Below are 27,829 nucleotides of genomic sequence, written 5' to 3'. Positions count from 1 at the left end.
AATAATAATAATAATAAATAAATAAATTAATTAATTAATTAATTCTGTCAACATTTACTCATCCTCCACTTGTTCCAAATCTGTTTAAGTGTCTGGTCCCACTTTATATTTAACTTTATATATAAACATATAAGTCCATAGTAGTAAAAGCAACTTAATATAAAGTTGGAGCAAATTTCTTTCTTCTGCTGTACACAATAATTTTGGTAACCAAAGTGTTGACGGTAGCCATCGTATTTTTCCCCATACTATGGAAGTCAATGGCTAACGTCAACAGTTTTGTTACCAACATTCTCCAAAATATCTTCCTTTGTGTTCAAAAACTGAAATAAATTCATACAGGTTTGGAGCAAGTGGGTTGTGAGTAAATGTTGACAGAATTTGCATTCCCTTTAAATGCATTTGACATCTAAATACACCTTAGTTGATTTGCTGTTCTTAGCTGGCTGCCATGATGGTTTCCAAACATGGTCAAATCTGATGGTTTAAGAGAGGTTTGGGGCACCTTTCAGCTTATCAGGATAAAAGACCAGTTTGGCCAAGGCTGGAAAACCAGCATGAACCCACTAAGACCACCAAACTTCTTTAGAGTGTTTCAAGTGGCTTTTTTTTTTTTTAAAGTCTCTTTTCAGAAAGGCAAGCCTATAAATGCACTTCCATTTTGCGAGATTCAACAAACTGATACACAAGTTAAGACTCTACAGTACATCACTATTATTGTTAATGATCAGTTTAACTTAAAATGCATAAGTAAAAAAAAAAAATAATAATAATAATAATAATAATAATAATAATAATAATAATAATAATAATAATAATAATAATAATAATAATAATAATAATAATAATAATAATAATAATAATAATAATAATAATAATAATAATAATAATAATAATAATAATAATAATAATAATAATAATAATAATAATAATAATAATAATAATAATAATAATAATAATAATAATAATAATAATAATAATAATAATAATAATAATAATAATAATAATAATAATAATAATAATAATAATAATAATAATAATAATAATAATAATAATAATAATAATAATAATAATAATAATAATAATAATAATAATAATAATAATAATAATAATAATAATAATAATAATAATAATAATAATAATAATAATAATAATAATAATAATAATAATAATAATAATAATAATAATAATAATAATAATAATAATAATAATAATAATAATAATAATAATAATAATAATAATAATAATAATAATAATAATAATAATAATAATAATAATAATAATAATAATAATAATAATAATAATAATAATAATAATAATAATAATAATAATAATAATAATAATAATAATAATAATAATAATAATAATAATAATAATAATAATAATAATAATAATAATAATAATAATAATAATAATAATAATAATAATAATAATAATAATAATAATAATAATAATAATAATAATAATAATAATAATAATAATAATAATAATAATAATAATAATAATAATAATAATAATAATAATAATAATAATAATAATAATAATAATAATAATAATAATAATAATAATAATAATAATAATAATAATAATAATAATAATAATAATAATAATAATAATAATAATAATAATAATAATAATAATAATAATAATAATAATAATAATAATAATAATAATAATAATAATAATAATAATAATAATAATAATAATAATAATAATAATAATAATAATAATAATAATAATAATAATAATAATAATAATAATAATAATAATAATAATAATAATAATAATAATAATAATAATAATAATAATAATAATAATAATAATAATAATAATAATAATAATAATAATAATAATAATAATAATAATAATAATAATAATAATAATAATAATAATAATAATAATAATAATAATAATAATAATAATAATAATAATAATAATAATAATAATAATAATAATAATAATAATAATAATAATAATAATAATAATAATAATAATAATAATAATAATAATAATAATAATAATAATAATAATAATAATAATAATAATAATAATAATAATAATAATAATAATAATAATAATAATAATAATAATAATAATAATAATAATAATAATAATAATAATAATAATAATAATAATAATAATAATAATAATAATAATAATAATAATAATAATAATAATAATAATAATAATAATAATAATAATAATAATAATAATAATAATAATAATAATAATAATAATAATAATAATAATAATAATAATAATAATAATAATAATAATAATAATAATAATAATAATAATAATAATAATAATAATAATAATAATAATAATAATAATAATAATAATAATAATAATAATAATAATAATAATAATAATAATAATAATAATAATAATAATAATAATAATAATAATAATAATAATAATAATAATAATAATAATAATAATAATAATAATAATAATAATAATAATAATAATAATAATAATAATAATAATAATAATAATAATAATAATAATAATAATAATAATAATAATAATAATAATAATAATAATAATAATAATAATAATAATAATAATAATAATAATAATAATAATAATAATAATAATAATAATAATAATAATAATAATAATAATAATAATAATAATAATAATAATAATAATAATAATAATAATAATAATAATAATAATAATAATAATAATAATAATAATAATAATAATAATAATAATAATAATAATAATAATAATAATAATAATAATAATAATAATAATAATAATAATAATAATAATAATAATAATAATAATAATAATAATAATAATAATAATAATAATAATAATAATAATAATAATAATAATAATAATAATAATAATAATAATAATAATAATAATAATAATAATAATAATAATAATAATAATAATAATAATAATAATAATAATAATAATAATAATAATAATAATAATAATAATAATAATAATAATAATAATAATAATAATAATAATAATAATAATAATAATAATAATAATAATAATAATAATAATAATAATAATAATAATAATAATAATAATAATAATAATAATAATAATAATAATAATAATAATAATAATAATAATAATAATAATAATAATAATAATAATAATAATAATAATAATAATAATAATAATAATAATAATAATAATAATAATAATAATAATAATAATAATAATAATAATAATAATAATAATAATAATAATAATAATAATAATAATAATAATAATAATAATAATAATAATAATAATAATAATAATAATAATAATAATAATAATAATAATAATAATAATAATAATAATAATAATAATAATAATAATAATAATAATGTCACAATTCTCGGGAGGCAAGGAGCGAGGAAACACGGAGATACTTCAATTCACAGTCTTTAATGATCACACGGGGAACGTAGGAGACACAGGAACACATGGAATGACGTTCGAGGACCGACAAACACTAACTGAAAGGACTGGGGCTTTTAAACACTGGGTGATTGGGAAAACACAGGTGCAAGGAATGACTAATTAAAGGGAACACAGCACACCTGGGCAGGGAAAACACAACACAAAGAGTCCAGGGGCGTGACAAATAATAATAATAATAATAAGAAGAATATTTTTGCACAGCCAGAACATTTTTTTTATCTATTCATCTGAGTGCATCTGCTTGTTCAGCATTAGCTGCCCCTATACCAGTCACTAAGGAATTCCAATTGAACCAATTGACCCAAATAAAAGTGTTCGTGCCATCTCTTTCAGACTCCACTTGATGTATCATGTCCCATTCACTACATCCACAAGCATAGAAACTCATCAGATGCTGTGTTGATAGTTGTACAACACACCCTCACTGTCTTTGTAACTCATGTTTTCTCATCACTTGCAGTTCTAAGTGTGTTCTCCTCTAAAGATACTAAAGAGCAGTCCCCTTACCTCAACGTTTGTTTTTCATTTCAATCTAGCCATATACTAATTCATCAATGTGAAGCTAGCATTGTGTTTGTGTGAGGCCTAGCTTGGAAAAAGGGTATTGGCGTACGCAAAGGACCAGAGAGCCACATATGTCAAACGGGCAAATTCTGGGCATTAATCTTCACGCCTCCATCTGCACATACGGTGTGTTCTCCTCTAAAGACACTAAAGAGCAGTCCCCTTACCTCAACGTTTGTTTTTCATTTCAATCTAGCCATATACTAATTCATCAATGTGAAGCTAGCATTGTGTTTGTGTGAGGCCTAGCTTGGAAAAAGGGTATTGGCGTACGCAAAGGACCAGAGAGCCCACATATGTCAAACGGCAAATTCTGGGCATTAATCTTCACGCCTCCATCTGCACATACTCGTGGAGAGGTATGTGTTGAGCAATTGGGTCAGGAAATTCACAGTTGTTAGTATTAACCTTTATTATCAGCTCTCGCCACTCTTACAACTCAGAGTCACCAACATACAACTAATAGCTTTTTTCAGTGCTATGATACTGATGCAAAACCTGTTTTACAATGTGCATTGCAATAGAAAAGCACAATTTTAGAGGTCAATAGCTGTCCTCCAGGCTGATAGATGATATGGCTTTCGCTAAGTATACACAATTAGCAGCTTCTAAATGAGCCTTTGAAGGTCACGTTCCATGTCAAGTGCATATTAATATCTTTTATGTTGCATTTATGAATGTCATCATAATTAATGAATGTTACTTGAATTATGCTCTTTAGGAGATGTGCCGTGCATAAAAAACACCCGTGTTGTTTAAACATGTCGTCAATCTGAGCCTCCACTCCTTGAACTGCAATTTAGTATGGAAATAAACTATACTTTGAGATAAATTGTGCAAAGATAATTACGTTTTAATTTCACCACAAATGCCACGACTGTATATGTAGTCATAATATTAGTGCAATTACTGTACATGATCTAATGTCTCTGTTTGCATGTGTGGCAGTGGCGGTAAATCTACTGATAGATTGCCCAAGCTTCTGAGTGTGTGCTCGGGTGGTGCACAAAGAAGCAAACATTGGAGTGGAATGGTTGTTTCAAAAAACTAATGCTTGCAATAAGTTTAAATTTCCTGTGTGGTTTAGCAACTGTCTGGTGTCCCTTAAAACAGAAGCTCAAAACAAAACTTAAAATGTAGTGATGATTTACCCAAAAGAAGAGAGAAGTCAACATTTCTTAAAATGTGAAGGACATTTCCCCTTAGCCCTAAGGTTCTGATGCCCCTGTTGCAAATCATAAAAAGTGACCCATGTGTTGCACTTAGCCAGGGGTGTCCATTCCTGCTTCTGGAGGGCCACTGTCCTGCAGAGTTTAGGTTCAGCCCCAATTCAACACACATGAACCAGCCAAACAATGTCTCTTAGAATTAAATAAATAGCACACACTTTGTTGAAATTGTAAAGTTGCAACAAACCACCATACAACACTTCTTAAAATTAGTAGAAACTTCCAGGCAAGTGTGTTAGGCAGTGGTGTAAAGTATTTGAGAAAATGTAATTACTGTGGTTACTGTACTTGAGCATCTTTTTGGCTACTTTGTCGTTTTACTAAGTATCAAAGATATTAGCAACTTTTACTCTCTACTTCACCACATTTTTGAATATGTATATGTACTCTTTACTCCAATACATTTGTAATGAGTCATGCAATTACAAATTACATTTTGCATGGCACCTAACTTTTTCTGCAGCAGTTTATTTATGCAGCAAAATAAGCAATATTGCCATCTACAGGCAGTAAATGTACTCTATCTTGTGCATTTTGCCCTTACTCACCGAAACTTGTCAACAAGGCTTCTTTATGTGAATGTGAGTGCATTAGCAGGTAGTTGTGAATTCCTAGTGTTCTATATACTAGATTCTATATACTAGATACTATATACTATATAGTAACAGACATTACTGCAGACAGCGATGATGCCAAGACCAGCAGGTCTAGTCCAAGAAGCCTTTGACTTTTTAATTTTACTTAACATTATTTTATTTATCTGTCATATTGAAGATAACTTTTTGATGGATATTGTTTTACTTATGGCCTTTGTGAGCGATTGTGCTTCACTGAGACTTGCGTGTCTGTAGACGTTTAAGAGGTGGTTGTGTTGACATTGATTTATTGGAATTTTGAGGTGTTCGTTTTTTTTTTTTTTTGATTATAGAAAATAAACGCGATTGCTCTCCTTACAAATCAACTGATCAAATGCATCGTTGAGCCTACATTCAGCAAATACTTAAAAAATTAAAATACTTAAGTACTGTTAAAATCAGATACTCGAAGACTTTTACTCAAGTCGTTTTGTAATTGGTAACTTGCACTGGAGTAATTTTTACTGTAAGGTATCTGTACTTTTACTCAAGTATGGTTTTCAGGTACTCTTTACACCTCTGGTGTTAGGGAAAGTTGGAGTTAAATTATGCAGGACATTGGTTCTCCAGGTCTAAGATTGGACACCCCTGCACTTGGTCCTCCTCAAATTTCTCCGCTCATGACACACAGAAAAGGCAATGTGGAGACTGCAATGCCCTCACATTCAGAACCCATCGAGATCAGACCAGAAACATGAGGAACATATGTTGTTATAGCTAGTCATGTGTTACTGATGATGTGTTCGGTGGCTGCAAGATCATGCAAGGTAACATCTAAAACCCAATGGCAGGTCGGCACAATCCATCACACGTTCTGCCACTACAACAGGAGTGTCAAACTCAGTTCCTCGAGTGCCACAGCCCTGCAGAGTTTACATTCAACTCTAATTAAATACACCTGATCCATCTAATCAAGTCCTTCAGGCTTATTTGATAACTACACGGTATGTGTGTTGGAGCAGGGTTAGAACTAAACTCTGAAGGGCTGCAGCCCTCCAGGAACTGAGCTTGACACCCTCGCTCTACAAAAACCTTACACCACTGGAAATAGTCTCTGGTATTATGTCCCTAGTAGCTGGAGGAACCACCCAAATCTTCTTTTCTTCAAACGGATCTGTTATTACAGTGACACTCACGAACAGACCCTCCCTTTCCGGACAGATTATCCTACAGTTATCCAAACAAGACTCGCACGTTGTTTTATTTGTGAGTGGCAGTGTCTGGTGAGCAGCGTGCCACCTGTGGGAGCAAGAAGGGCCACTAAGCGGGGCAATCATGCTGGGATTACCCTGAGGTAACAAGATCATTTGGATGAAGTCAAGGAAGCTTTTGCTTGCCCTGGAATGAGAGGATCCAAGTGGGGGCTGTTAGGAGAAAGGAATGAAAGAGATGGATACAACGGAGGAAAAGTAGATGGGAAAGGAGGCAGAACAGATAAGGGAGAAGCACAAGAAAACACAAGAGCATAAGACAGTGTTATGAAAGGTTTTCTCATGGGGAGTAATAGTGTGGAATACAAAGCAGGCTTGTCAGAGAAGAGCCTGTTGGCCTGCCAGAACGTGTACCTTTCGCAAACAAGAGGATCCCGGAGCAAATAGCTGCAGTTTCCTGTCTACTGTCACTCCGCAAGCCGGATTACCTCAACTGCTCTCTCTAGAGATCCTGTAGTAGAGATGCTGTGGTGAAGGTATAAGGTTTCGATCAAGATGGCTTTGTATCACAGATTAGTTAAAAACTCACAATCAGTAGACCCCCTCAAGTGGGAGAATACAACAGGTAATTGTCAAAAACAAAATATACTTATCTCAGCTAAGACCATAAATCAAGAAATTGGTACCACATTTTAACAGTTCTGACAGCAATTGGTTAATGAGGTCAACTATTACATTTATCTTTTTTAGCTATATTTTCTAGAATTTTGAGATGCAAATTCTCAGAGATTATTTTGGGAAGTGTGCTATTTGTTAGCTAACAACCTAATCATAATTGGTACGCTGTGTGTATGTAGTAGGTGAGCAACACTAGATATCTTAGATTTTAATCGAAGTTGATCTTTGTGCTGCAAACATCCAGTGTTGCTGCATTTGCAGTGTAGACACGCTGTGAAACTGTCAGCATCCTAAAGGCGCTTTTCCACTGCATGGTACGGCACGGTACGGCTCGGTACGGTTCAGTTTTGGGGGGTTTTCCACTGGGTACAGTACCTGGTCTAAAGCGGTACTGAACTGCAGTGGAAACGCAAACCGAGCCGAGCCGTGCCGTGTCGTACTGTACTGAGCCGTGCCAAGCCGAGTCGTACCACGCAGTGGAAAAGAGCCATAAAACTCCCTCTGAGAAGCTGGTCTTTAAGTCCATCATCAAGTACATCATCAAAGCAGTGGTTTTGTTACAAATTCACCCCTTCCAACAAAAATTCAAGACAATTACCATCGAACTTCAGATCGATCCTGCTCTGAAAAATGTTCACATTATTATGCATAAACTATTTTTGTGTGGTCTATGGCAGTGCGATAAAGGAGTTTAAAGGTGCTCTTCTGAAGGAATACATCTGATGGGTGTTTAATAAACATGACCCTAAATCAGCCTAATTGTACAGGTTGTCCTTAAGATTGACTAGTGAAGTAGTTGTTGTTCACACAACCTAGTCACTGATCAACTTTGAAAATGTTTAGTTAAGTCATCCCTTGTTGTTCCTTGTTTTATGGGGTATATATAGGAATATTCTTGATTGCAGTTCACCGGAGGCCATTTCATCCTCTGGACCCGAGATATCTTGTAAACCCTGGTCGAAGTGATTTTTCTCATCAGAAGAATGATTTATCTTTCTTTCGGAGACATGCCTAGGCCTGACATGATAAATGATCTAAAAGTGTGACGTTGACTAGGACACTGGTATTCTCTCAGAAATGCTTTGTTTTCCCTTCAGCATAGCAACATTTTCAAATCAGAGTACACGCTTTTCACCAAGTCATCTAATTCCAGTCGCAAAAATTTCATCTTTCGGCATAAACACATCAACATCTCAAAAGACCCTTTGCATCGGGATTGATTGGGGGAAACGATAACAACGGCTGAGCAAATGGAGACAAATTACGCCAAGCAGTGTTGGTGCTCTGAGTGGCTGTCAAAACAGACATAAAAAATGAATGGCAGGATTCTTTCTGACCCCTACCGGAGCTCGTTCCTTCCCTCTCCCTCCTGCTGCCACCCTGCGAGGGGAATGGGAACAGGGAAGGAGTGATTGTTGGTTTTAGGCCTCAGTGTACTGCCTGTAAACGATGGGAGTGCTTTGTAATGACATCCAGGTATGTTTGCTCTTCATTTTGCACGGCTCATCTGTGATCAGTGCTGGAGGACATGTGTGCCGGTGGAGATGTAGTAAGAGAGGGAGGAGTAGAGCAGGCAGATTTCCATCCCTCCTTCTGATGATGACAGGGGGCCGCAGACACAAGCCTGCCACGGGATGTTTACATTCCACCAGCAAGGCCACGCAATTCCCTCATTCAAAGCAGAGCTGAGGTAGAGCGGCGGAATAAATATGCACGTAATCTGGGTATAACGGCATGTTTTCTCCAAGGGCCTGGGGCCAATGCAGCAGGTTCACGCCATTTACTTCATACTAAGAAGTTTGCATGTGTGGCAGTGGCGGTAAATCTGCTGATAGATTGGCCTTTTAGATTCCAAGCTTCAGTTTGTGTGTGTGCTCGAGTTGTGCACGAAGAAGCAAACATTGGAGTGGAATGGTTGTTTCAAAAAACTAATGCTTGCAATAAGTTTTAATTTCCTGTGTGTTTTAGCAGCTGTCTGGTGGCCCTTAAAACAGAAGCTCAAAACGAAACTTAAAATGTAGTGATTACCCAAAAGAAGAGAGGTCAACTTAGACATTTCTGAAAATGTGAAGGACATTTCCTCCCATAAGGTTCTGATGCCCCTGGTGCATACTGTATCATAAAATGTGACTCTTGTGTTGCATATTGACAGGGGTGTTCATTCTTGCTTCTCGAGGGTAGTGTTAATTGTGTCAGCCATTTTTAATTTAGTCTTAGTCTTAGTCTTTTAAATTAGTCTTAGACCTGTGTCGAATTTACTTTTAAGTTATCATATTTATTCAATCTTGTCCTGTTTTTGTTTAGACAAGTATTAGTCAACTAAATGTCTGTGCGTTTTAGTCTAGTTTTAGGCCATGTCCACAAGTACACGGGTAGTTTTTCCTTCTTCCATTTAAAAAAAAAATCTCCATCCACATGAAAACGCAAACGCATGCTATGAAGCACTGTCAAGAGCATGCCAAACCAACAGGTGGCGATATAATCTCAACCGTTAAGCCATGTTGGCCAATCAGAAGCCTGAAAAAGTTTCTAGTAGGCGGAGATAACAGCGCAGGCTCTGACGTCACAAGCCAAAACTCTTGATATCTGGCAACCGCACACATGAAAGCTTGCATAGCAACGGCATGTACAGCAGTCCTCTATAATATTTTGTCTCAAAGAGATTTTGATACAGTTTTTATTTTTTAAAATGCATTTTAGTCTAATCTTTTATCATCAATGATATTGTATGTTGATATAATCACAGTTATCGTTTATTAACCTTATTGTCGTCTTGTCATTGTCTCATTTTAGTCATGGGGAAAAAGCTCGTCAACACATTTTTCGTCAGTTTTTCTTAATGAAATTAACACTACTGGAGGTCCACTGTACTGTAGAATTAGGTCCAACCTCAATTAAACACACTTGAACCAGCCAATCAATGATTCTTGGAATTAAATAGCATGCACTTTGTTGAATTTATAAAGTTGTACCATACACTTCTTAATATTAGTAAAAACGATGTTGAAAAACAAGTTGGAACTAAACTCTGCAGGATGTTGGTCCTTCAGGTCCAAGATTGGACACCGCTGCACTTGGTCGTCCTCGAATTTCTCCACTCTTGACACACAGAAAAGGCAATGTAAAGACTGTAATGTCCTCACATTCAGGACCCATCGAGATCAGAGCGGAAACATGAGGAACTCAAAACTCAGGGGAGCTAGTCGTGTGTTACTGATGACGTGGTCAGACTTGCTGCAACGGTGGTTACAAGATCATGCAAGGTAACATTTAACACCAATGGAAGGTCAGCACAATCCATCACACATTCTGCCTCTACAACAGGAGTGTCAAACTCAGTTCCTGAAGGGCCACAGCCCTGCAGAGTTTAGATTCAACCCATATTATTGAATGCACCTGATCCATCTAATTAAGTCCTTCAGGCTTATTTGAAAACTACATGGTATGTGTCTTGGAACAGGGTTGGAACTAAACTCTGCAGGGCTGTGAGTTTGACACCCCTGCTCTACAAAGACCTTACACCACTGGAAACACTCTCTGGAGTTATGTCCCTAGTAGCTGGAGGAACCACCCAAATGTTATTTTCTTCAAACGGAACTGTTATTCTAGTGACACTTACGAACAGACCCTCCCTTTCCGGACAGATTATCCTAGAGTGTTATCCAAACAAGACTCGCACGTTGTTTTCCTCGCAAGTGGCAGTGTCTGGAGAGTAGCGTGCCACCTGTTGGGAGCAAGAAGGGCCACTAAGCGAGGCAATCACGCTGGGATTACCCTGAGGTAACAAGAGAATTTAGATGAAGTCACGGCAGCTTTTGGTTGCCCTGCAGTGAGAGGCTCCAACCCAGGGTGTGAGTTTAGGTAGGGCTGTTAAGAGAAAGGAATGAGACAGATGGATACAACTGAGGAAAAGTAGACGGGAAAGGAGGTAGGACAGATAAGGATGAAGCATAAAATGGTGTTATGAAAGGTTTTCTCATGGGGAATAATAGTGTAGAATACAAAGCAGGCTTGTCAGAGAAGAGCCTATTGGCCTGCTAGAACGCGTACCCTTCGTAAATGAGAGCATCCCGTAGCAAACAGCTGCAGTTTCCTGTCTCCTGTCAATCCGCAAGCCCTGTTATCTCAACTGCTTGTCTCTCGAGAACCTGTAGTAGAGATGCTGTATGTGATGAAGGTATAAGGTTTTGATCAAGATGGCTTTGATTCAAAGATGAATTGTAAACTCACAATCAATCGACACCCTCAGATGTGAGAATACAACAGGTAATGCAATGTTGTCAAAACCAAAATACCCAGTACATGTATGAGCCAAGACCAAATATCAAGAAATTGGTACTAAATTTTAAGGACAGCAGTTCTGACAGCAAATTATTAATGGGGTCAACTATTAAAGTTATACTTTGCAAGAATTTTGCGTTGCAAATTCTCAGAGATGATTTTAGGAAGTGTGCTATTTTTTAGCATGCTAACAACCCAATAATAATTGGTATGCTGTGTGTATTCGGTAAGTGAACAAAACTAGATCTCTTCAATTATAATCAAACTTGCTCTTTATGTTGCAAACCTCCAATATTGCTGCATTTGCAGTGTAGACACGCTGTGAAACTGTCTGCATCGCAAAACTCCCTCTGAGAAGTTGGGTCTTTAATTCCATTCCCAACTTCTACATCATCAAAGCAGTGCTTTAGTTACAAATTCACGCCTACAACAAAAATTCAAGACAATTACCATTTGATTTCAGATCACCTGCTCTGAACAATGTTAACCATTTTTATGTGGACACTGCGATAAAGGAGTTTGGTTATATTGCCCATTCACTTAGCTCTTCTAAAGGAATGCATCTGATGGGTGTTTAATAAACATGACCCTGATTATACAGGTAGTCCGTAGTCACTGACTAGTGAATTAGCTGTTCACACAACCTAGAGACTACTCAGTTTCTAAATGTTTAGTTTAGTCATCCCCTGTTGTTCCTTGTTTTATGGGTATATGTAGGAATATAATTGATTGCAGTTCACCAGAGGCCATTTTATCCTCTGGTCCAGAGAGATCTTGTAAACCTTGGTCAAAGTGATTTTTCTCATCAGAAGAATGATTTATCTTTCTTTCGGAGACATGCCTAGGCTTGACATGATGAATGATCTAAAAGTGCTACTCTGGCCGAGACACTGGCATCCTCTCAGAAATGCTTTGTGTTCCCTTCAGCATAGCAACATTTTCAAATCGGAGTACATGCTTTGCACCAATCATCAAATTCCAGTCGCAAGAATTTCCCCTTTCGACATAAACACATCAGCATCTCAAAAGACCCTTTGCTTCGGGATTGATTGGGGGAAACGATAACAACGGCTGAGCAAATGGAGACAAATTACGCCAAGCGTTGTTGGTGCTCTGAGTGACTGTCAAAATAGACGTAAAAAAGAAACAGCAGGATTCTTTCTGACCCCTACCGGAGCTCGTTCCTTCCCTCTCCCTCCTGCTGCCACCCTGCGAGGGGAATGGGAACAGGGAAGGAGTGATTGTTGGTTTTAGGCCTCAGTGTACTGCCTGTAAACGATGGGAGTGCTTTGTAATGACATCCAGGTATGTTTGCTCTTCATTTTGCACGGCTCATCTGTGATCAGTGCTGGAGGACATGTGTGCCGGTGGAGATGTAGTAAGAGAGGGAGGAGTAGAGCAGGCAGATTTCCATCCCTCCTTCTGATGATGACAGGGGGCCGCAGACACAAGCCTGCCACGGGATGTTTACATTCCACCAGCAAGGCCACGCAATTCCCTCATTCAAAGCAGAGCTGAGGTAGAGCGGCGGAATAAATATGCACGTAATCTGGGTATAACGGCATGTTTTCTCCAAGGGCCTGGGGTCAATGCAGCAGGTTCACGCCATTTACTTCATACTAAGAATGAATTAGAAAATAATTGCAGAGTCAAGAGGCAGCAAAGTGCTCTTGAATCTTGATTTTACAATCAGTTTATTTCTGCCACACTTTATTTTTTTGTGCCACATCAGTTGTTAGTCCGAGTATGCAAATATTTATAAGCTAGAGGGCTTGATAACATGCCAGTGGCACTAAAAGAAAGCCTCAGTGACATACCTGAAGACTCTCAGTTGATTTTTAATGCTTTTTGATCTGGCTTGTTACCAGTGAACATTGCACTATGGAATATCATGGCCCATGGTCATTCTTCAAATATGAATGAAACTTGGTTTGCAAACAGATATGTTTTTACGCTGTGAACTTACTGTACACTCTGCTTATTTTTGGCTTGCAGGAAAACCCATCCCTCTGAAATCTTAGCTACACTGCAATGCTCAGCGTATTTTTTTCTTATTCTTCCAAAAGGCGAAGCTATGATCTTTACAGAGGTTATATTGGAGTTCCCTGGCACAAAGCAACATAATAACGCATACTAAGCTATTAATCATATTTATCAAGCTACATTTGCAACAAACGGAATTTGCCATCCACTTTCCATCTGTGAGTCGCTTTTAGTTGGACCACTGCTGCACAATCTCATTGGTACAAAATCCCTACAAAGACAGCCATTGAAAGACAGAAGAACCTCATTTAAACTTGGACTTCTAACTTGGAAACTGATTGCAAATCAAATGCATCCATTGGTCCTTTTTTATTTTTTTTTATTTTTTTGCAAATATGTTTTTAAAGTTTGTAAAACTCTCTACATGTAGAACAAATGTATATTTGAGTTCTGTCGCTAGTAACTTCAAACACATTCTAAACTGGAAGAGTGGTAACTCAAACATCATCTTCCAAGCATCGGGTAAATCGTTTCCTTGTACATCATTTTTCGAAGCATTGGCACCTCCATCAGTCATTGGAATGCCTCTATGATTGGAAGTAGGTGAGGAGAGATATCCCACATCCAACTTTCAAATGCAGCATTAAACATTAAGTATGTTCTAACTGGCTTTTTTGCCTAAAAGCATAAATACCTGACACTGGAAACACCCATTTGGTTGGGACACGGTGAAAGACGATTCCAGCTCCCTGCATACTTTGCAATCACGATAATCACAGCATAGCATCACAACCACCATGGTAACATTCTGTATGGACCAGTTGCTGCAATAGTCTGATGATGCCAGAGCCATGCTCTAACAGTGTACACAATCTACCCACTTGATAGGCCGTCTTTTAATACTTACGTGCTTCCTGAAATTCCCAACCTTGCACCAAATCAATGACATGAGCACAGCAAGCCCAACTCCATATATCTGCACAGCCTGTCAGCAGCAGCTAGACTTCAGGAATGCTAAAGATGTATGTTACTGTGTATTAGCAAATGAAGAGAGGGGGTGCTATTGCTGTGGAGTGCATTTCTGAGAATAGGATCCAGTTCAATCAAGGTTGCCTTTGTGTATTAGGGCTTTAGGTGGAAGTGGGATGGGGTGCTTTAATCTCCTCTGGTGCCGATTTGCATTGGAGTGTTGCCTCATGCTGCTCTCCATCACAAGGGGCTGTTGAGTTGTACATCCTGTTTCATCTCCTCTGGCAGGCTGCTCATGTGTCTGGGGAAACAAAGTGAGACTGAGTTTTTATCAAAAGTTCCATTGTGCAATGAATTGGGAAAATAGCAAGCCATTATTTAAAAATAAATCATAGAAAGATGCAAGGAATATGGTAATATGACTATGTTAATGGTATGAATCATTTGTCTATAAACACACACCTGCACAGGGCAGTACATTACCCACAGCATTATATCCTACTCAGTTTTCCTTCTCACTGTTAAAGTTATTATATAAATGTTATATAAAGATGTATTATGTAAACGTTACAAATAAATCATAGCTGTACAAAACCAAGCTTTGCACAATCCCTGGAACAGATATAGTGATTTGACTGCAGTTGAAGGACATCGTTAGACATGACACTAAGCAGAAGAATATGACCAATGTTTATTAAGTAATGATAATAATAATATACAATTCTTATAGTTTTATATTGCATTAAGACATATTGTCATCCCTGCATGTATTCATTATAATATTCTTTGTGATGATTTGTTCTCACCAAATGCAACCATCAAAGATAATGTTATGACTTGGTATGAAAATCAACTGGTGGGCATAAAGCAGCAATTTTACAATGACATTAAACATGGCTCCAGCAGTAATTCTGTAAATTGTGGGCAAGGATCGACCATTGGCTTTGAACATGGTTTGAGCAATAATTCCATCTCTAAATATAAATTGGATAACAATTCATTTTAGTTAGTATGCTAAGTAAACACCCATTAGGGGTTTTAGGTCACCCATTAGGTCACAAGCTAAAGCGAAACTTGTAGAAAGCGTTGGTCTTCAACTAGAGTCTTTGAAGCATGTGGTGCATCACGGGAGGCCTGGGAGGAGAGAGAAAATGAGGAACAGCGCCAGTGGCTACGAGTAAGCAAGCATCCCCCCTGACAAGTGTAAGAAAATAAACCAAGTAGCCGAACCCACATTCCCAATGTAGAGCATCTAAGCCCAGGAGCCCAATGATGAAGCTGTCTGATCCATGTAGTATCAATCTGATACTTTCTAATCCTATTGACCTTTCCAGACGATGTAGCATTTCATGACCTTTGTTTGTGTGAAAATCCCTCTGTGTTACAATACAATATCAGCCAGGGAGGGAAAACTTCCATATGCCGCAGTTCTGCCCAGCCCACCCGCAGCCTGGAGGCATGGCTACTGTGCGATGAGTCCTTGTAAACTCTGGCAACTCTGAACGCATGCTAATGCAATGAAATCAAGGATGGAACCAAATATTCATAATTTGGGGGAATCAAATTTTAAGAATCACTTACTGAAAACCCCTTACTAATTGACAATTTTGAATAATGGCTGCATTAGACGTCTATTTTCAAGCTGGTTTAAACTGGTCAGTGATGGTTTGGAGCTTGCAAAGCTGGCTGGTGAAGTTTTGCCAGTTAAGTTAGTTAAGAATCCTCTTGGAACAGCAGCATGCAGCATCCTATTCTGGGCACCAGTATCCCAAACTCGACAGTATGTCTACTGCAGGTTTGCTGGGGTTTTCAGAAGGCAATGCCTGGCATGAAACCTTTGGTATTTTCACAAAACAATATTATGAGATTGTGAGTTATAAATCGAAAGTTTCATTGTCTTCGTATTGGTAATAAGGGTATACATATGTACTCTATTGTCATGTATGGTCTTTTCTCTGAGAGTTTGAGAACAAATGACAATTACACAGACAGCTTCTCTTTGCGCAGCCAATTAGCTGCTTTGTGCTTTTGCTGGATGTTTCGGAAGGACAGCTGTTCCTCATCTAGCCAGGAGTTCTAGTTGTCCGCCCGGTCCTCTGTTGGCCGGTCTAGAATTCCCTCCACAAGCAACACTGCATATGTCCTGCTCATAAACCTTTAGCACTTCCATGTGGGTGTAAAGTCCCTCTCCTCTCATCTCTACATGACGCCTCCGCTAACCTCTGTGGCCAGTTTACATCTACATTATCAAGTGTCAGTTTGACTACTTTTTTAAACTCCAACCATATTTCCCCTCCATCCTATTTCTTAATGGGACCTTCAAACTTCAAAACTCGATTCATCGCACATTCACAGCAAATTTGCATGTGTTGGAAGTTTTTTGCTTCCTGGAATCAAACTTGATGCTGTTTGGCCCTAATTTCCGGTCCTGAAGATAATATTGAGTTGCAGAGTATTAGCTATGCCACCATGTGGTAACACCTGGAAAGAAAGCAAACCTAAGATCTCATATGGCCATAAAAGATGTACCTACTAATTATGCATAATTAGAATTAAGTATTCTGAGCTATCGAAAGGTAGCAAATATGAGCAATTGTTCCTGGGCTTTGTTATGTTGTGCCAATGCACCAGCGTTTACGAGCCCTATCGCCGCCTGCCCACCGCTTCAACAGATAAGCAGGCAGGAAACAAGAAATGGATTTATTTGATGCTCCATAACAGCAAGGTCTGGCAAAAGTGGGCCGACAAGTGAGAGACAACTCCTTAATGAGAATCCTCAAAGGGAACAAGGCAGAGGGCAAAGCAATGACTCCCGTGCTAAAGATATTTGGAGAGGAGATATTTCACAGGCTTACACACAGCTGAGATTCCCCACAGTGAACTGTCTTCAGAAGGTTTCTCAAAAAATAAAGCTATAAAATGGGCTTTTGAGAAGTTCAGCCTGAATTCAGGCATGTAACCTCCTTGCAGTTATTGTTGGTTCAAAGAAATTATAGTGTGTAGGGGGAGTTGTGTTGAATATAAAACAGTATGATTATGTGCAATACATTACATGTTAGTTTAAAGCAAAGAGAATATAATTACCCTTAAGTTTAAAGTAGAAAAAAATGCATAGAATGATAATCAGGATGATGAAATCAACAGATATTCAAGTTAGTTCGCAGCACAAGGTGACCTGAGATTTTTCTTTGAGCTAAAATGAACAAAAGTCATACGGAACTTATTCAAAAAGATATTCTACTCCCATTCTGTCATTTTAAAATGATAGATCACATTATAAAAATGTCCTGTTTGGATTTAAAGGCATGTTTTAAGTTTTTGGTTGCTTAGCAGACATCAAATCGACTTCAAATCGAATAGTTTCTCATAGGTATTGATACTATTTTGTACGATTTTGTCATTGTTTATAAGCATATAGGATATTATCTGAAAAGATAGAAACATGTTTTCTGTAAGCAGAAAATGTGCAGCCAAATGTATGACTGCATGTCATGTTTTCTGAACTGAATCAATCCTAATTTGCATTTCTGTGTTTCTTTGAGTCGCCACTGTCGCCATCCTCCTCTTTTGAACGCAACAGACTTCCGCTTTCTATTCTACTCAACACTGTGATATCACAGGCTTTGACATCAGATTAAATTTAAAATTCATGGATTTGGTTTGCCCAGAGTGTGTGGATTAAGCTACAGGGGTAGTTAGTCAGGTCAGTGGAAGAAAGAGAAATTGCTTTTTCCGACCTCTGTTCATTGTGGGAGTCACGACGCCATAATGAAAGTCAAAGAGGAGCATTGATGTGTTCTCCGAGTTTTGTTTGTTTGCCTGTTTGTGCATTCTGAACCTACTTTGTCTTATGTTTCTTTCATTGTTGCAGCTGTCGTATGACGGCAGACATCTGGGGGGGGGGATTCTGTAAGAAAACAACCACATTTTCCTTTTTCTCGTGAAAAACAAAGTAATGATTGAACTGATTGCAAGTAGAAAAATAAACAGCCCTGCTATTTTCTCATCACAGGCAAACCAAAGCCAACTGTATTCGATATCTGATTTGAAATTCACAGCCAATTAATTTATCAATTCATTTTCTTCACACAATCTCATATAATAAAATGTGACAAAAACAAACTTTCAAGAGAATCTCAGCCTCCTCACATTCCGTCACACACTGCCTTCAAGTCATGTAGGAATGATCACGTTTGAGATGAGCGAACATGAGCACCACCAGAATGTCCTAAATACCAGTGGGAAACGCTGGATTATCTTTGAGCCCTGGGTTTTGTAGGAGTGGGAGTGGTGGCGATTAAAGAATGGCTGAATCAGAGTTAGGGGCCATTTCAATGTTGTTGTCTTGAAAATTGTGAGACGTGGGCAGTGGAATGGGGGAGACATGAACTTGAGCAGCACATTTGTTTGTGTTATGTGCAAATCAGTGCAAAAGATGCGACACAGAGACACAGAGGTCAAAGGATGTCCTTCTAGAGCATGTTTCTGTAGAAAAAACAAACAAAAAAAACAATGGAAAAGCAGCACAATAGAATGCAAAAATGTAATCTGTATTGGTCTTAAAAGTATGTTGCACGGCTCGACAGTGAGCATTTCACTCGCATTTGCAACTAAAAGTAGATGTGTGCTCACAAAAAAAATTATCGGGGTCTATAAAAAGTCTAAAGTGGTCTAAAACAGTCTAAAAAGTAAAATATTTTATTATATTTCAAATTTGGGGATGGAATAAAAGGAATCATGATACAGCTTATTTTTCAACGTGGAAGAAAGCTGCTTTCTGTGCGAGACTTCTTATCATTAGCTGCTATAGGGCAATAACAAGAAGAATATCAAAGTGCAGTAAACTGTATGCGCTACAAATCAGTGTGTTTATAATTAAGACAACACATTAAAATGGTAAAAAAAAAAAAATACCAGTTGGCATTAAGCTTAAAAAGGCTATGATTTCATTTAAATGGAGTTTGAAGTAAAAACGCAGTGATGTTGAGTGTTCTACAGGTTTGTGGTTTTAGAGCAGTTTGCAGTTAATGAATACCATGCATTTATGATGATTGTTGAACTAATAGTACTGCATATATATATATATATATATATATATATATGTTTGTTTTTTTTGTTTATGTATTTATTTTATTTCTTTCCCCCTGCTATTATTGGTATTTTGGTTACACAATAAACCAACAAATCTTCCTCTTATGTGCTGGACAGAAATGTCTTATTGTGTCCTTTAGTAAAGACAAAAACATTATTTTATGCTTTTTCATTGCGGCTCTAAAGCTGCTGAATTGATCACCTTAAGAAAAAAATAAAAAATAAAAAATAAAAAAACGTAAGTGTTGTAATTGAATTTGACCATCTGTTACGTTTCCTCAGGTGCCAGGATTCAGTATGAAAGGATAGGAAATGATGTCACTATGCAGTGCGGCTCGCTGGACAACGACGCCTCGGTAACATGGAAGGTGAACGGTACGGACGTGAAGGCCCGTCGGCGGGAAGAAGGACCGCGGCTCATCCTGATGGAAGTGAACATGAGTAGCAACGGCCTGTACAGCTGCTTCCAGAACCCCGACGGCCAGCGCCGTGACCAGATTAATCTCCGCGTCGGACGTAAGTAGTGTCTGTTTATCCCGATTTCTTCTTCCTCATATTCACTACATCCTTCCCAGAACTCCGAATAACCCTGCAGTGTTTACCCCGACACTTCTTTTTCTAAACAAGCACTGCGCTCGTTTCCGCCACTTGCTACCCGGTCATCTCATGGAGGCCAGTAACCTCTTGTTTGGATGTCTCCTCTGTGTATTTGCAGAGTCTAATTATTAACAACAAACGTCATTGTTTGACCCCGACCGCTCCTTGGTTCTCCTCCGGCCCCTGATCCCAAACCTTGTCTTCTCCAGAAAACAGCTGCTTCTGTCTGTGTGGGAGTCACTGGGGTGCAAGTTTTATGTCTTATCTATTTGTCTACTGGATTAATTTGTCATGCTAGATCTTTTTTATGAGGACACACAACAGGATGGGAGAGAAGATAGTAGATGTCCAGATGTGCGCAATAGAGCAGGGTCATTGGGTAGGACTTCTGAGTGGCCTGCCCAGTTTATCAGTTACGTACCCCCTCTCAGGCCTGTTACATTAACACTTGAAATCTTACATTTGTTGATCTTGTACATCCATTTTTATGTTTTGAAAATGTGAATGTTTGGTTTAATTTTCGCTATTGTTTGGTTTAATTTTTGCCAAAAGTATGAAGTAATTTTTGGACATTTGTTTGGAACTGTATAACTTCAAACATGTTTTTTTCTTCTTCTTTTTCTTTTTGTAAAGAAAAAACTTTAGTAAAGAAAACTTTTTTTTTTTTGATGAAGAAAAAAACATTGTAAAGAAAAGTTAAACACTGAAATACAGTAAACCTTACTAAAAAAAATTATGAAAAAAAATTTTATTTTATTATTATGAAATTTACTTAAATATGTATTATGTAATATAAATTATTATTAATAGTATTATTATTATGAATAATAATAAATATAAATTAAATCTAAATGTGCACTTCTAACAATAAGACATGTTTTCTGTTGAGGCAAGTGAAGATGTTGACAGGGCATATTTAAAAAAAAAAAGAGTCCTGATTACACTTTATTAAAAATACTAATAATAAAAAACATTGAAAATCTCTAATGTAGGTCTATATGAAACATCAAATATGTACTGGTAGGCTGTGCACTTCATGAAGATGCAGAACAAAAGTTGGAGATGTGGTTTGTGTGACTTACACTTAGATCCTTTTCCTCAACTCTCAGATAAATTCAAAAAAGCTAAATTATGAACTGCTACGCTGCAAAGCACCGTAATCAATATTATGTGACAAGATGTTACCCATAACACCGCCTGACAGCAATTTCACTGACTAATCAAATGAATGAATGAAGAGGGGAAAAGTGGAGATGAGGCCTCTTATGAGAACATGATGAGGGATGTGCTTCATCACCCTGCTCTGCGTACGTCCACGGCTCCTGAAAACGACTGAACAAAATCTAAACGAGATCACGCGATTAATAAAAATGCTCTAATTCCTCTGAAGGAATTTCATTTTACATGCTTTAATAATGCAACATTTCAAAGAGGATGAATTACAGATTTACTTGGCAAAAACTACAGCAACTGTCTACTTTGTTTATTTTATTCTATCTCTGCAAACCTAAGGTAAAATGGAGAGCAAATTAAGACTTTAGTTAAAGGGATAGTTTACTTAGCCAATGTCGTTCCAAGCCTGAATCACTTTCATACAGGTTGGGAAAGATGGGATGGTGAGTAAATCATGACAGAATTTAAATCCCTTTAAGACATTAACCCTACACGTGTCTCCTATGTTTACTTCTGGAATTAACATCTGTTCCAGGTGATCTAAACACAAGTGATCAGCAGAGACAGATTGCCATTTACACCTGGTATAGTAACATCCTAAATGCATCTCATGTGACCCTTTTGTGATCAGATTTCCTAACCACATACTTCACCACATCAGTGTGTTACTGCATGTTGATGGAGCATAAAAATGTGAAAAAGTCAGCACAGTTTAGCAGTTTAGTCTTAAAATTCTTTGACCAAGCGAAAGTGTGAACAGTATTTCATTATGTGACTTTTTGCTGCACAAAAACAGATTGTGAGCTGGTGGGCCGGTGGCCGAGTGGCCGCAGTTTCTCTCTCACAGCGGCTGGGTCACGGGCAAGCCGGCTCAGCTAACAAGATAAGTTCTGCAGCTAAGTGCCTGAATGAGAATGGCATGGTCCCAAGCCCACAGACAGGGAGAGGCCCCTCCGCAAGTACGTCAAACGCTCTGCCTATCTGTGACAGGAACGCTTGCCAGGAATTAGAGGGGAAGAATCGAGTCTGGCCATTAACAAGGATTCCTGTAGTTCCTCTAAACAGTGTTTAGTGGTCTGTCATAACCAAAACAGCTTGTAGGTCAACTTTCACAGAGAAACCATAGGAAATAAGTTATGGTTTCCTTGATAATTATGATGGTTTTGTTTGTGCCCACGGATGATTCAAGATAGCTGGGTCCAGTTGCAGCTAACTTTTTTTGTTTCTTTCTAGACTTTTATTCAGCATTGTACTAGGTAGCCTCACCCCCAGTGAAATCCTAATCGTTCCAATGCATAAATATCAAATATGTTCTTATTGTCCATGATTCTGTTGCACTATGCAGCATTTCTGGTTTTAGTGAGAACCTGTAGCTGGAAAGAGGACATTTCAAGAAATTCTACGAAGAAAGAAGAGGAGTGGAATCAGTTTGTATTATGACATGTGTTTGACTGTAACAGATTGTCGCAAAAGAAAAAAGAGTGGGTTCTATCCATCAGCTGTTGATTTGATTTTAAGATGTGGGCATTGTGCCGAAAAATTAACATGGGTTTGCAGTCGACTGTGGCGGGGGCGGGGTTGAAGAAAACTAAATGATTGGAAAAGTCCCGTATATGTCCGGTACATTTTGCTTGAACATGAAACTATTTCAGCAATTTCGCTAAAATAAAATATTGGTAACTAAAATTAGATGATGAATATTAAAAAATTTATTTGGGGGGGCTCCAGTGATTAGCTTTCAAAGTATTGTCTGAAGGGCCCATGTTTTAAAGGGGTCATATGATGTTGCTAAAAAATAACATTATTTTGTGTATTTGGTGTAATAGAAACGACGAACAACAAGCGCTACTCTACACTGCTCAAAACTCGCGTTTGAATCATCAGCGGCAAATCCTTTAAATATGAAAACATACTTACAGACTGTGAGTCAGAACAGCCGGCATTGTAGTCTACTCTCCCAGGTTTAGGAAACAGTCCTCCCTAAAATGTTTAAATGTGTTTAAACGAGGCGTTTTAGGAGGGTGTGGACGAGTCATAACTTTTATAAAGAATATCTCTTTGGGTTTGAGACTTTAGTCTTTGCAACTTTAGGGATCTTATCTATTCACGAACAGCTTGTAACACTCCAAAGAGAAAGGAAAACTTGAAATCGCATCATATGACCCCTTTAAGTTTGCTTTATATGCACCAAGGGGCATTGGTGTTCCTTTGTTGGTCTTGGACCCTTTCTCAGTGCAAGACCTCGGGACAAATAACCTGCAAACAGTTGCAGTAAATTTAGCAAAAGTGAAAAATCTTCAAGAACTCAACCTTTAACAAGATCCACAACTAAGCTGCTCAAATGTGACTAGATTTTCTTGAAGTTATATTGCATAGTGTATTAGATTCTAACTTTTGTAATCACTGGGTACATGCAACCCCTTGATTTTGGGACAAATAATGACCTCATCTATCATATTTTCATAACGCTGTCTTGAAACACTCAGTAAGATTAATATGGTCATCGGTACCATTATTGGTTGGCAGGAAATATGATGCATAAGCATAGAAAAGTTTACTAATCGTGAGTGCTGTTTGCTACTTAAATGTTGGTCTTTCATTTAATCTTTCTGAAAGTTACCCATCCCAAATGTCTCACGAGCACCAAATGTGTCAATGGATTGAAATCGCTGACAGGTCAAATCCTGTTTGCCATTGCACAAAAATAATGACTACCTGCCAAGGAGTTATCTTTTAAAAGATGAAGAAACAGGCAGTATTGGCCTTCAGTGCTATGCCAAGATAACAACTAAAGCATAAAGTCATACAGAAAGTAATGCCAGACTGAAAAGCATACTTTCGTGAAAAGTATAAGCACATGAAAAAGCATATTCACCAGCAAGTTACTTCTTGCAAAGTTCAAAACTTGCACCATCCTTTTCACTGCTACGGCTTTTCTGTTGCTTGTGGTCTGTCTCCATTTAGCTGCGAGAAAAAAGATAAAGCCATTAAAGTGGCATGTTTTGTCTGCCCTGGGATAGAGCTGCTTTCCTGAGGGTTCAGGCAGGACCACAAAGTATGCGAGGAGAAGCGAGCTGTGCTGTTGTCAGAGATAGCAAGCTCATGTTGGGCTGCTTTGCGGTGGTTGTCAGGGAGGAAGCTAGAGAGAAGACATATGTCGAGGTCATCACCGCTTTACTTGAGTGCACATGATGCCGTAACAATGAAACTTTTATTACCTTACTGCAAGCGGAGGCAAACAAAAGCGTTAAACTACTCGCCACAGGGACAGTGTACCGTTAAACCTGGGAAAGATAACATTTTAACTTGACTCCACTTTTGATGATACCTTGGGTTAGCATATTGTGCTTTTAGACTTTCAAGCCATAAAAAACAAACAAAAAAAAACTTTAAGGCCTGTTTGCATCAGGGACGATAACTAAAACTATAACAATAAATATCACAGCTATAATGGTAATGACACATACTTAAATTGTACACAGACACAGAACGAATATTGTTGTAAGAACTTTTAGAAAGATGTTTTCCAGCTGAAGAAGGGTAAAAACAATGACAGCCAATCAGAATCCAAAAGACTTTGGAGAACTTGAGCATTTAAAGTGGCAGACAGAATGCCATTGTCCATTGATGTGGCGTTGATATAGTTATCACTATAGTTAACTTTAAAAACAATAAATCTATTGTTTATCTAATAATGCTCTATGTAACTCATACACTATATTCTAAGACATATGATAGAATTGCATGAGAAATGGACAAAAATGCAGTTTTGACATCCTAAAAATCATATTGTGAAATGATTCTGTCACAATTAATGCATTTCAGCAAAGTGAAAATTAAATGTCTGGCTCACCTAAAGTAGTTCCATATGCAGTTTACATTTTTCACATGCTTGCATATTTGTGCTCAACTAAAATTTTGACTATTAGGCCGATTCTGTGTCATTAGCAGAACATGAAACATGGCCAAGGGACGGGAAAAAAAATTGCTTTAATCTACACGCCCTATTAAAACGTCTGAATTTCCATGGGCTGGCCACTTCTGATCGTTTCTTTGGTCAAAACATTTTTTGGCTAATTTCTATGAGAGATGGCCCCAGTTCTTGTTTGTGTTTTATTAAGGATGAGCTCCTTTCCACTGCCAGCTTTATTGTCTGTGATTGATATTTTGTTTACCATTGGGATCCTCTGGGATTGTGGAGAACGGGTCGGTCAAATGTAGAATTCAGTAATTACATCAGAGCTGCAGAGAAAAGCTCTGTGAGACGAACCTAGACAAGACTCACCAGCATGAGAGGCAAAGATTTCCTTCTGTTGTAAAGGTTTTGCATACCTCCAATTCCCTCTACAAAACCTCCTCGGAAAAACAACTATAACAATGACAATACCATTTGTAAACTGGGTCTATTATATTGTACATAATGTGACAAAAAAACTTTCATTATTATTAATAGATAATTATTTTAGAATTACAATATCAATATCAATTATAGATATTTACAAAAAGTATAGATATTATTTAATTTACAAATACATTTTTACAGAAAACATACAGGTATTATAACATTTTGACATGAATTTCATTGTTACGATCCTATAAAAACATATATAAAAAAATATGACTAAATCATTTAAGTTTCTGGATAAATGGAGAACATTTCATTATCAGATTTGCAGCTGACATTTTCCATGCTGATCAGTTATACTAAGCAGGAGTGAGAGGGAAAGGAAGGAGAATTATAGAGACGTGACATGCTGAAGTTCTCTCCAGCAGATTTACACTGTTTAGCAGCTTGTCTCATCCTTTGGGAGGAAGGATAGCTGTAATTTACAAGCTTTCTCCAGGATTTTCTCTCTAATCAAATTTTCTCCATTCTTTCCATACTGTCTGCGTGTTCTCAAAGAGAAAGACAGATGCAGAAAGACAAGGGGAAAAGAACATATTGCTAAACACTTACCGATTCCAGACCGTTATTCATCTTACGGTTACTTTCAAACATATTTTCAAACCTAAGATGGATATGGGCCTGAAAAGCAAGACAATCAATAAGTAATTTAAATTTTTTTGTGGTTCATTTCCTCAGGCATAACCTTATTCTCTAGTAACATAATAGCGTTGTTATTTATAGCTGAAGTAGACAATGTCAATACAGACCAAACATGGCCGTGGCATCTGGAGATTTCTGTATACCTTGAAATTCAGAATCTATGTTTTTAATCAGAGTTTTGATTGAACTGGGGAATTGCGGCAGAAAGTCTAAAGAAATGCATAGAATAATGCATTGCAGAAGACATAGCTGACGTAAAATGTGACAAAAAGAATGACAAGCATCTGCAAACCCTCCACCAAAACATCTGCATCCACTCAACCCATCAGAACATTTTCAGGACTGGCTCGAAAACAGTAGCTGAGCTTTAAACATTACATAACGCACCCCGTCTGCCACCAAGATGAACCATGTCGGATTAGCAACTGTGTAGGGTCTGCGTAATCTTAACAGAGTAACAATGGGAGCCGATGGACTTATACCCTCTATTTCTCCAAACAAACAACAAGAACTCGGCCTCTCAGAACCCACGCAGAAGTACTCCGGCTAGATAAAATAAATCAAACATGGATCAACACAAGAGCAGCTTCTTTCGGATTAGGCTGTTTTATTGCGGAATAACACATCACTATTGATCTTGGCTCGATTGGAATCGTAAGTGGTGGCCGCCCGCTTTTTTCCATCCACCGTCAGCATGGAGTGTGTCCCACATTGAGTTGACACATCACGCTGAAAACCTGGTGAAGCTGTTTATCTGTGAAGGCTTAACTTCAAAAGACAGCCCACACACATGCATGCAAGCACACTCAGGTTGGGGTTATGTATGTGTGTGTGTGTGTGTGTGTGTGTGTTTATATGTAGTGGAAATTCTGATATCTTAGGCACCTGTCATAGCTGAACATCCGGGAAATCCAAATAAACATGCTACAGCTCATACATGTCGAAAAGCAAAGCTGACAAAGTTATTATATATATATATATATATATATA

At 35.7% G+C, this 27,829-nt stretch overlaps 1 protein-coding gene across 1 annotated transcript in view; it reads left to right on the top strand.

Annotated features, from left to right (window-relative positions):
- cntfr (ciliary neurotrophic factor receptor) overlaps nt 1-27,829 on the top strand; it is a 208,414-nt gene that overhangs the window by 108,443 nt on the left and 72,142 nt on the right. Inside the window, exon 3 of the mRNA XM_016573704.1 lies at nt 20,305-20,538. Coding sequence (XP_016429190.1) covers nt 20,305-20,538 — 234 coding nt within the window. The remainder of the gene's footprint in view (nt 1-20,304; nt 20,539-27,829) is intronic.

The sequence above is a fragment of the Sinocyclocheilus rhinocerous genome, unplaced genomic scaffold (assembly GCF_001515625.1).
Source record: "Sinocyclocheilus rhinocerous isolate Xijiao unplaced genomic scaffold, SAMN03320098_v1.1 scaffold2277, whole genome shotgun sequence".
Lineage (NCBI taxonomy): Eukaryota > Metazoa > Chordata > Actinopteri > Cypriniformes > Cyprinidae > Sinocyclocheilus > Sinocyclocheilus rhinocerous.
Note: the sequence above shows the minus strand (reverse complement) of the source record. Positions and strands in the feature narration are given on the sequence as shown.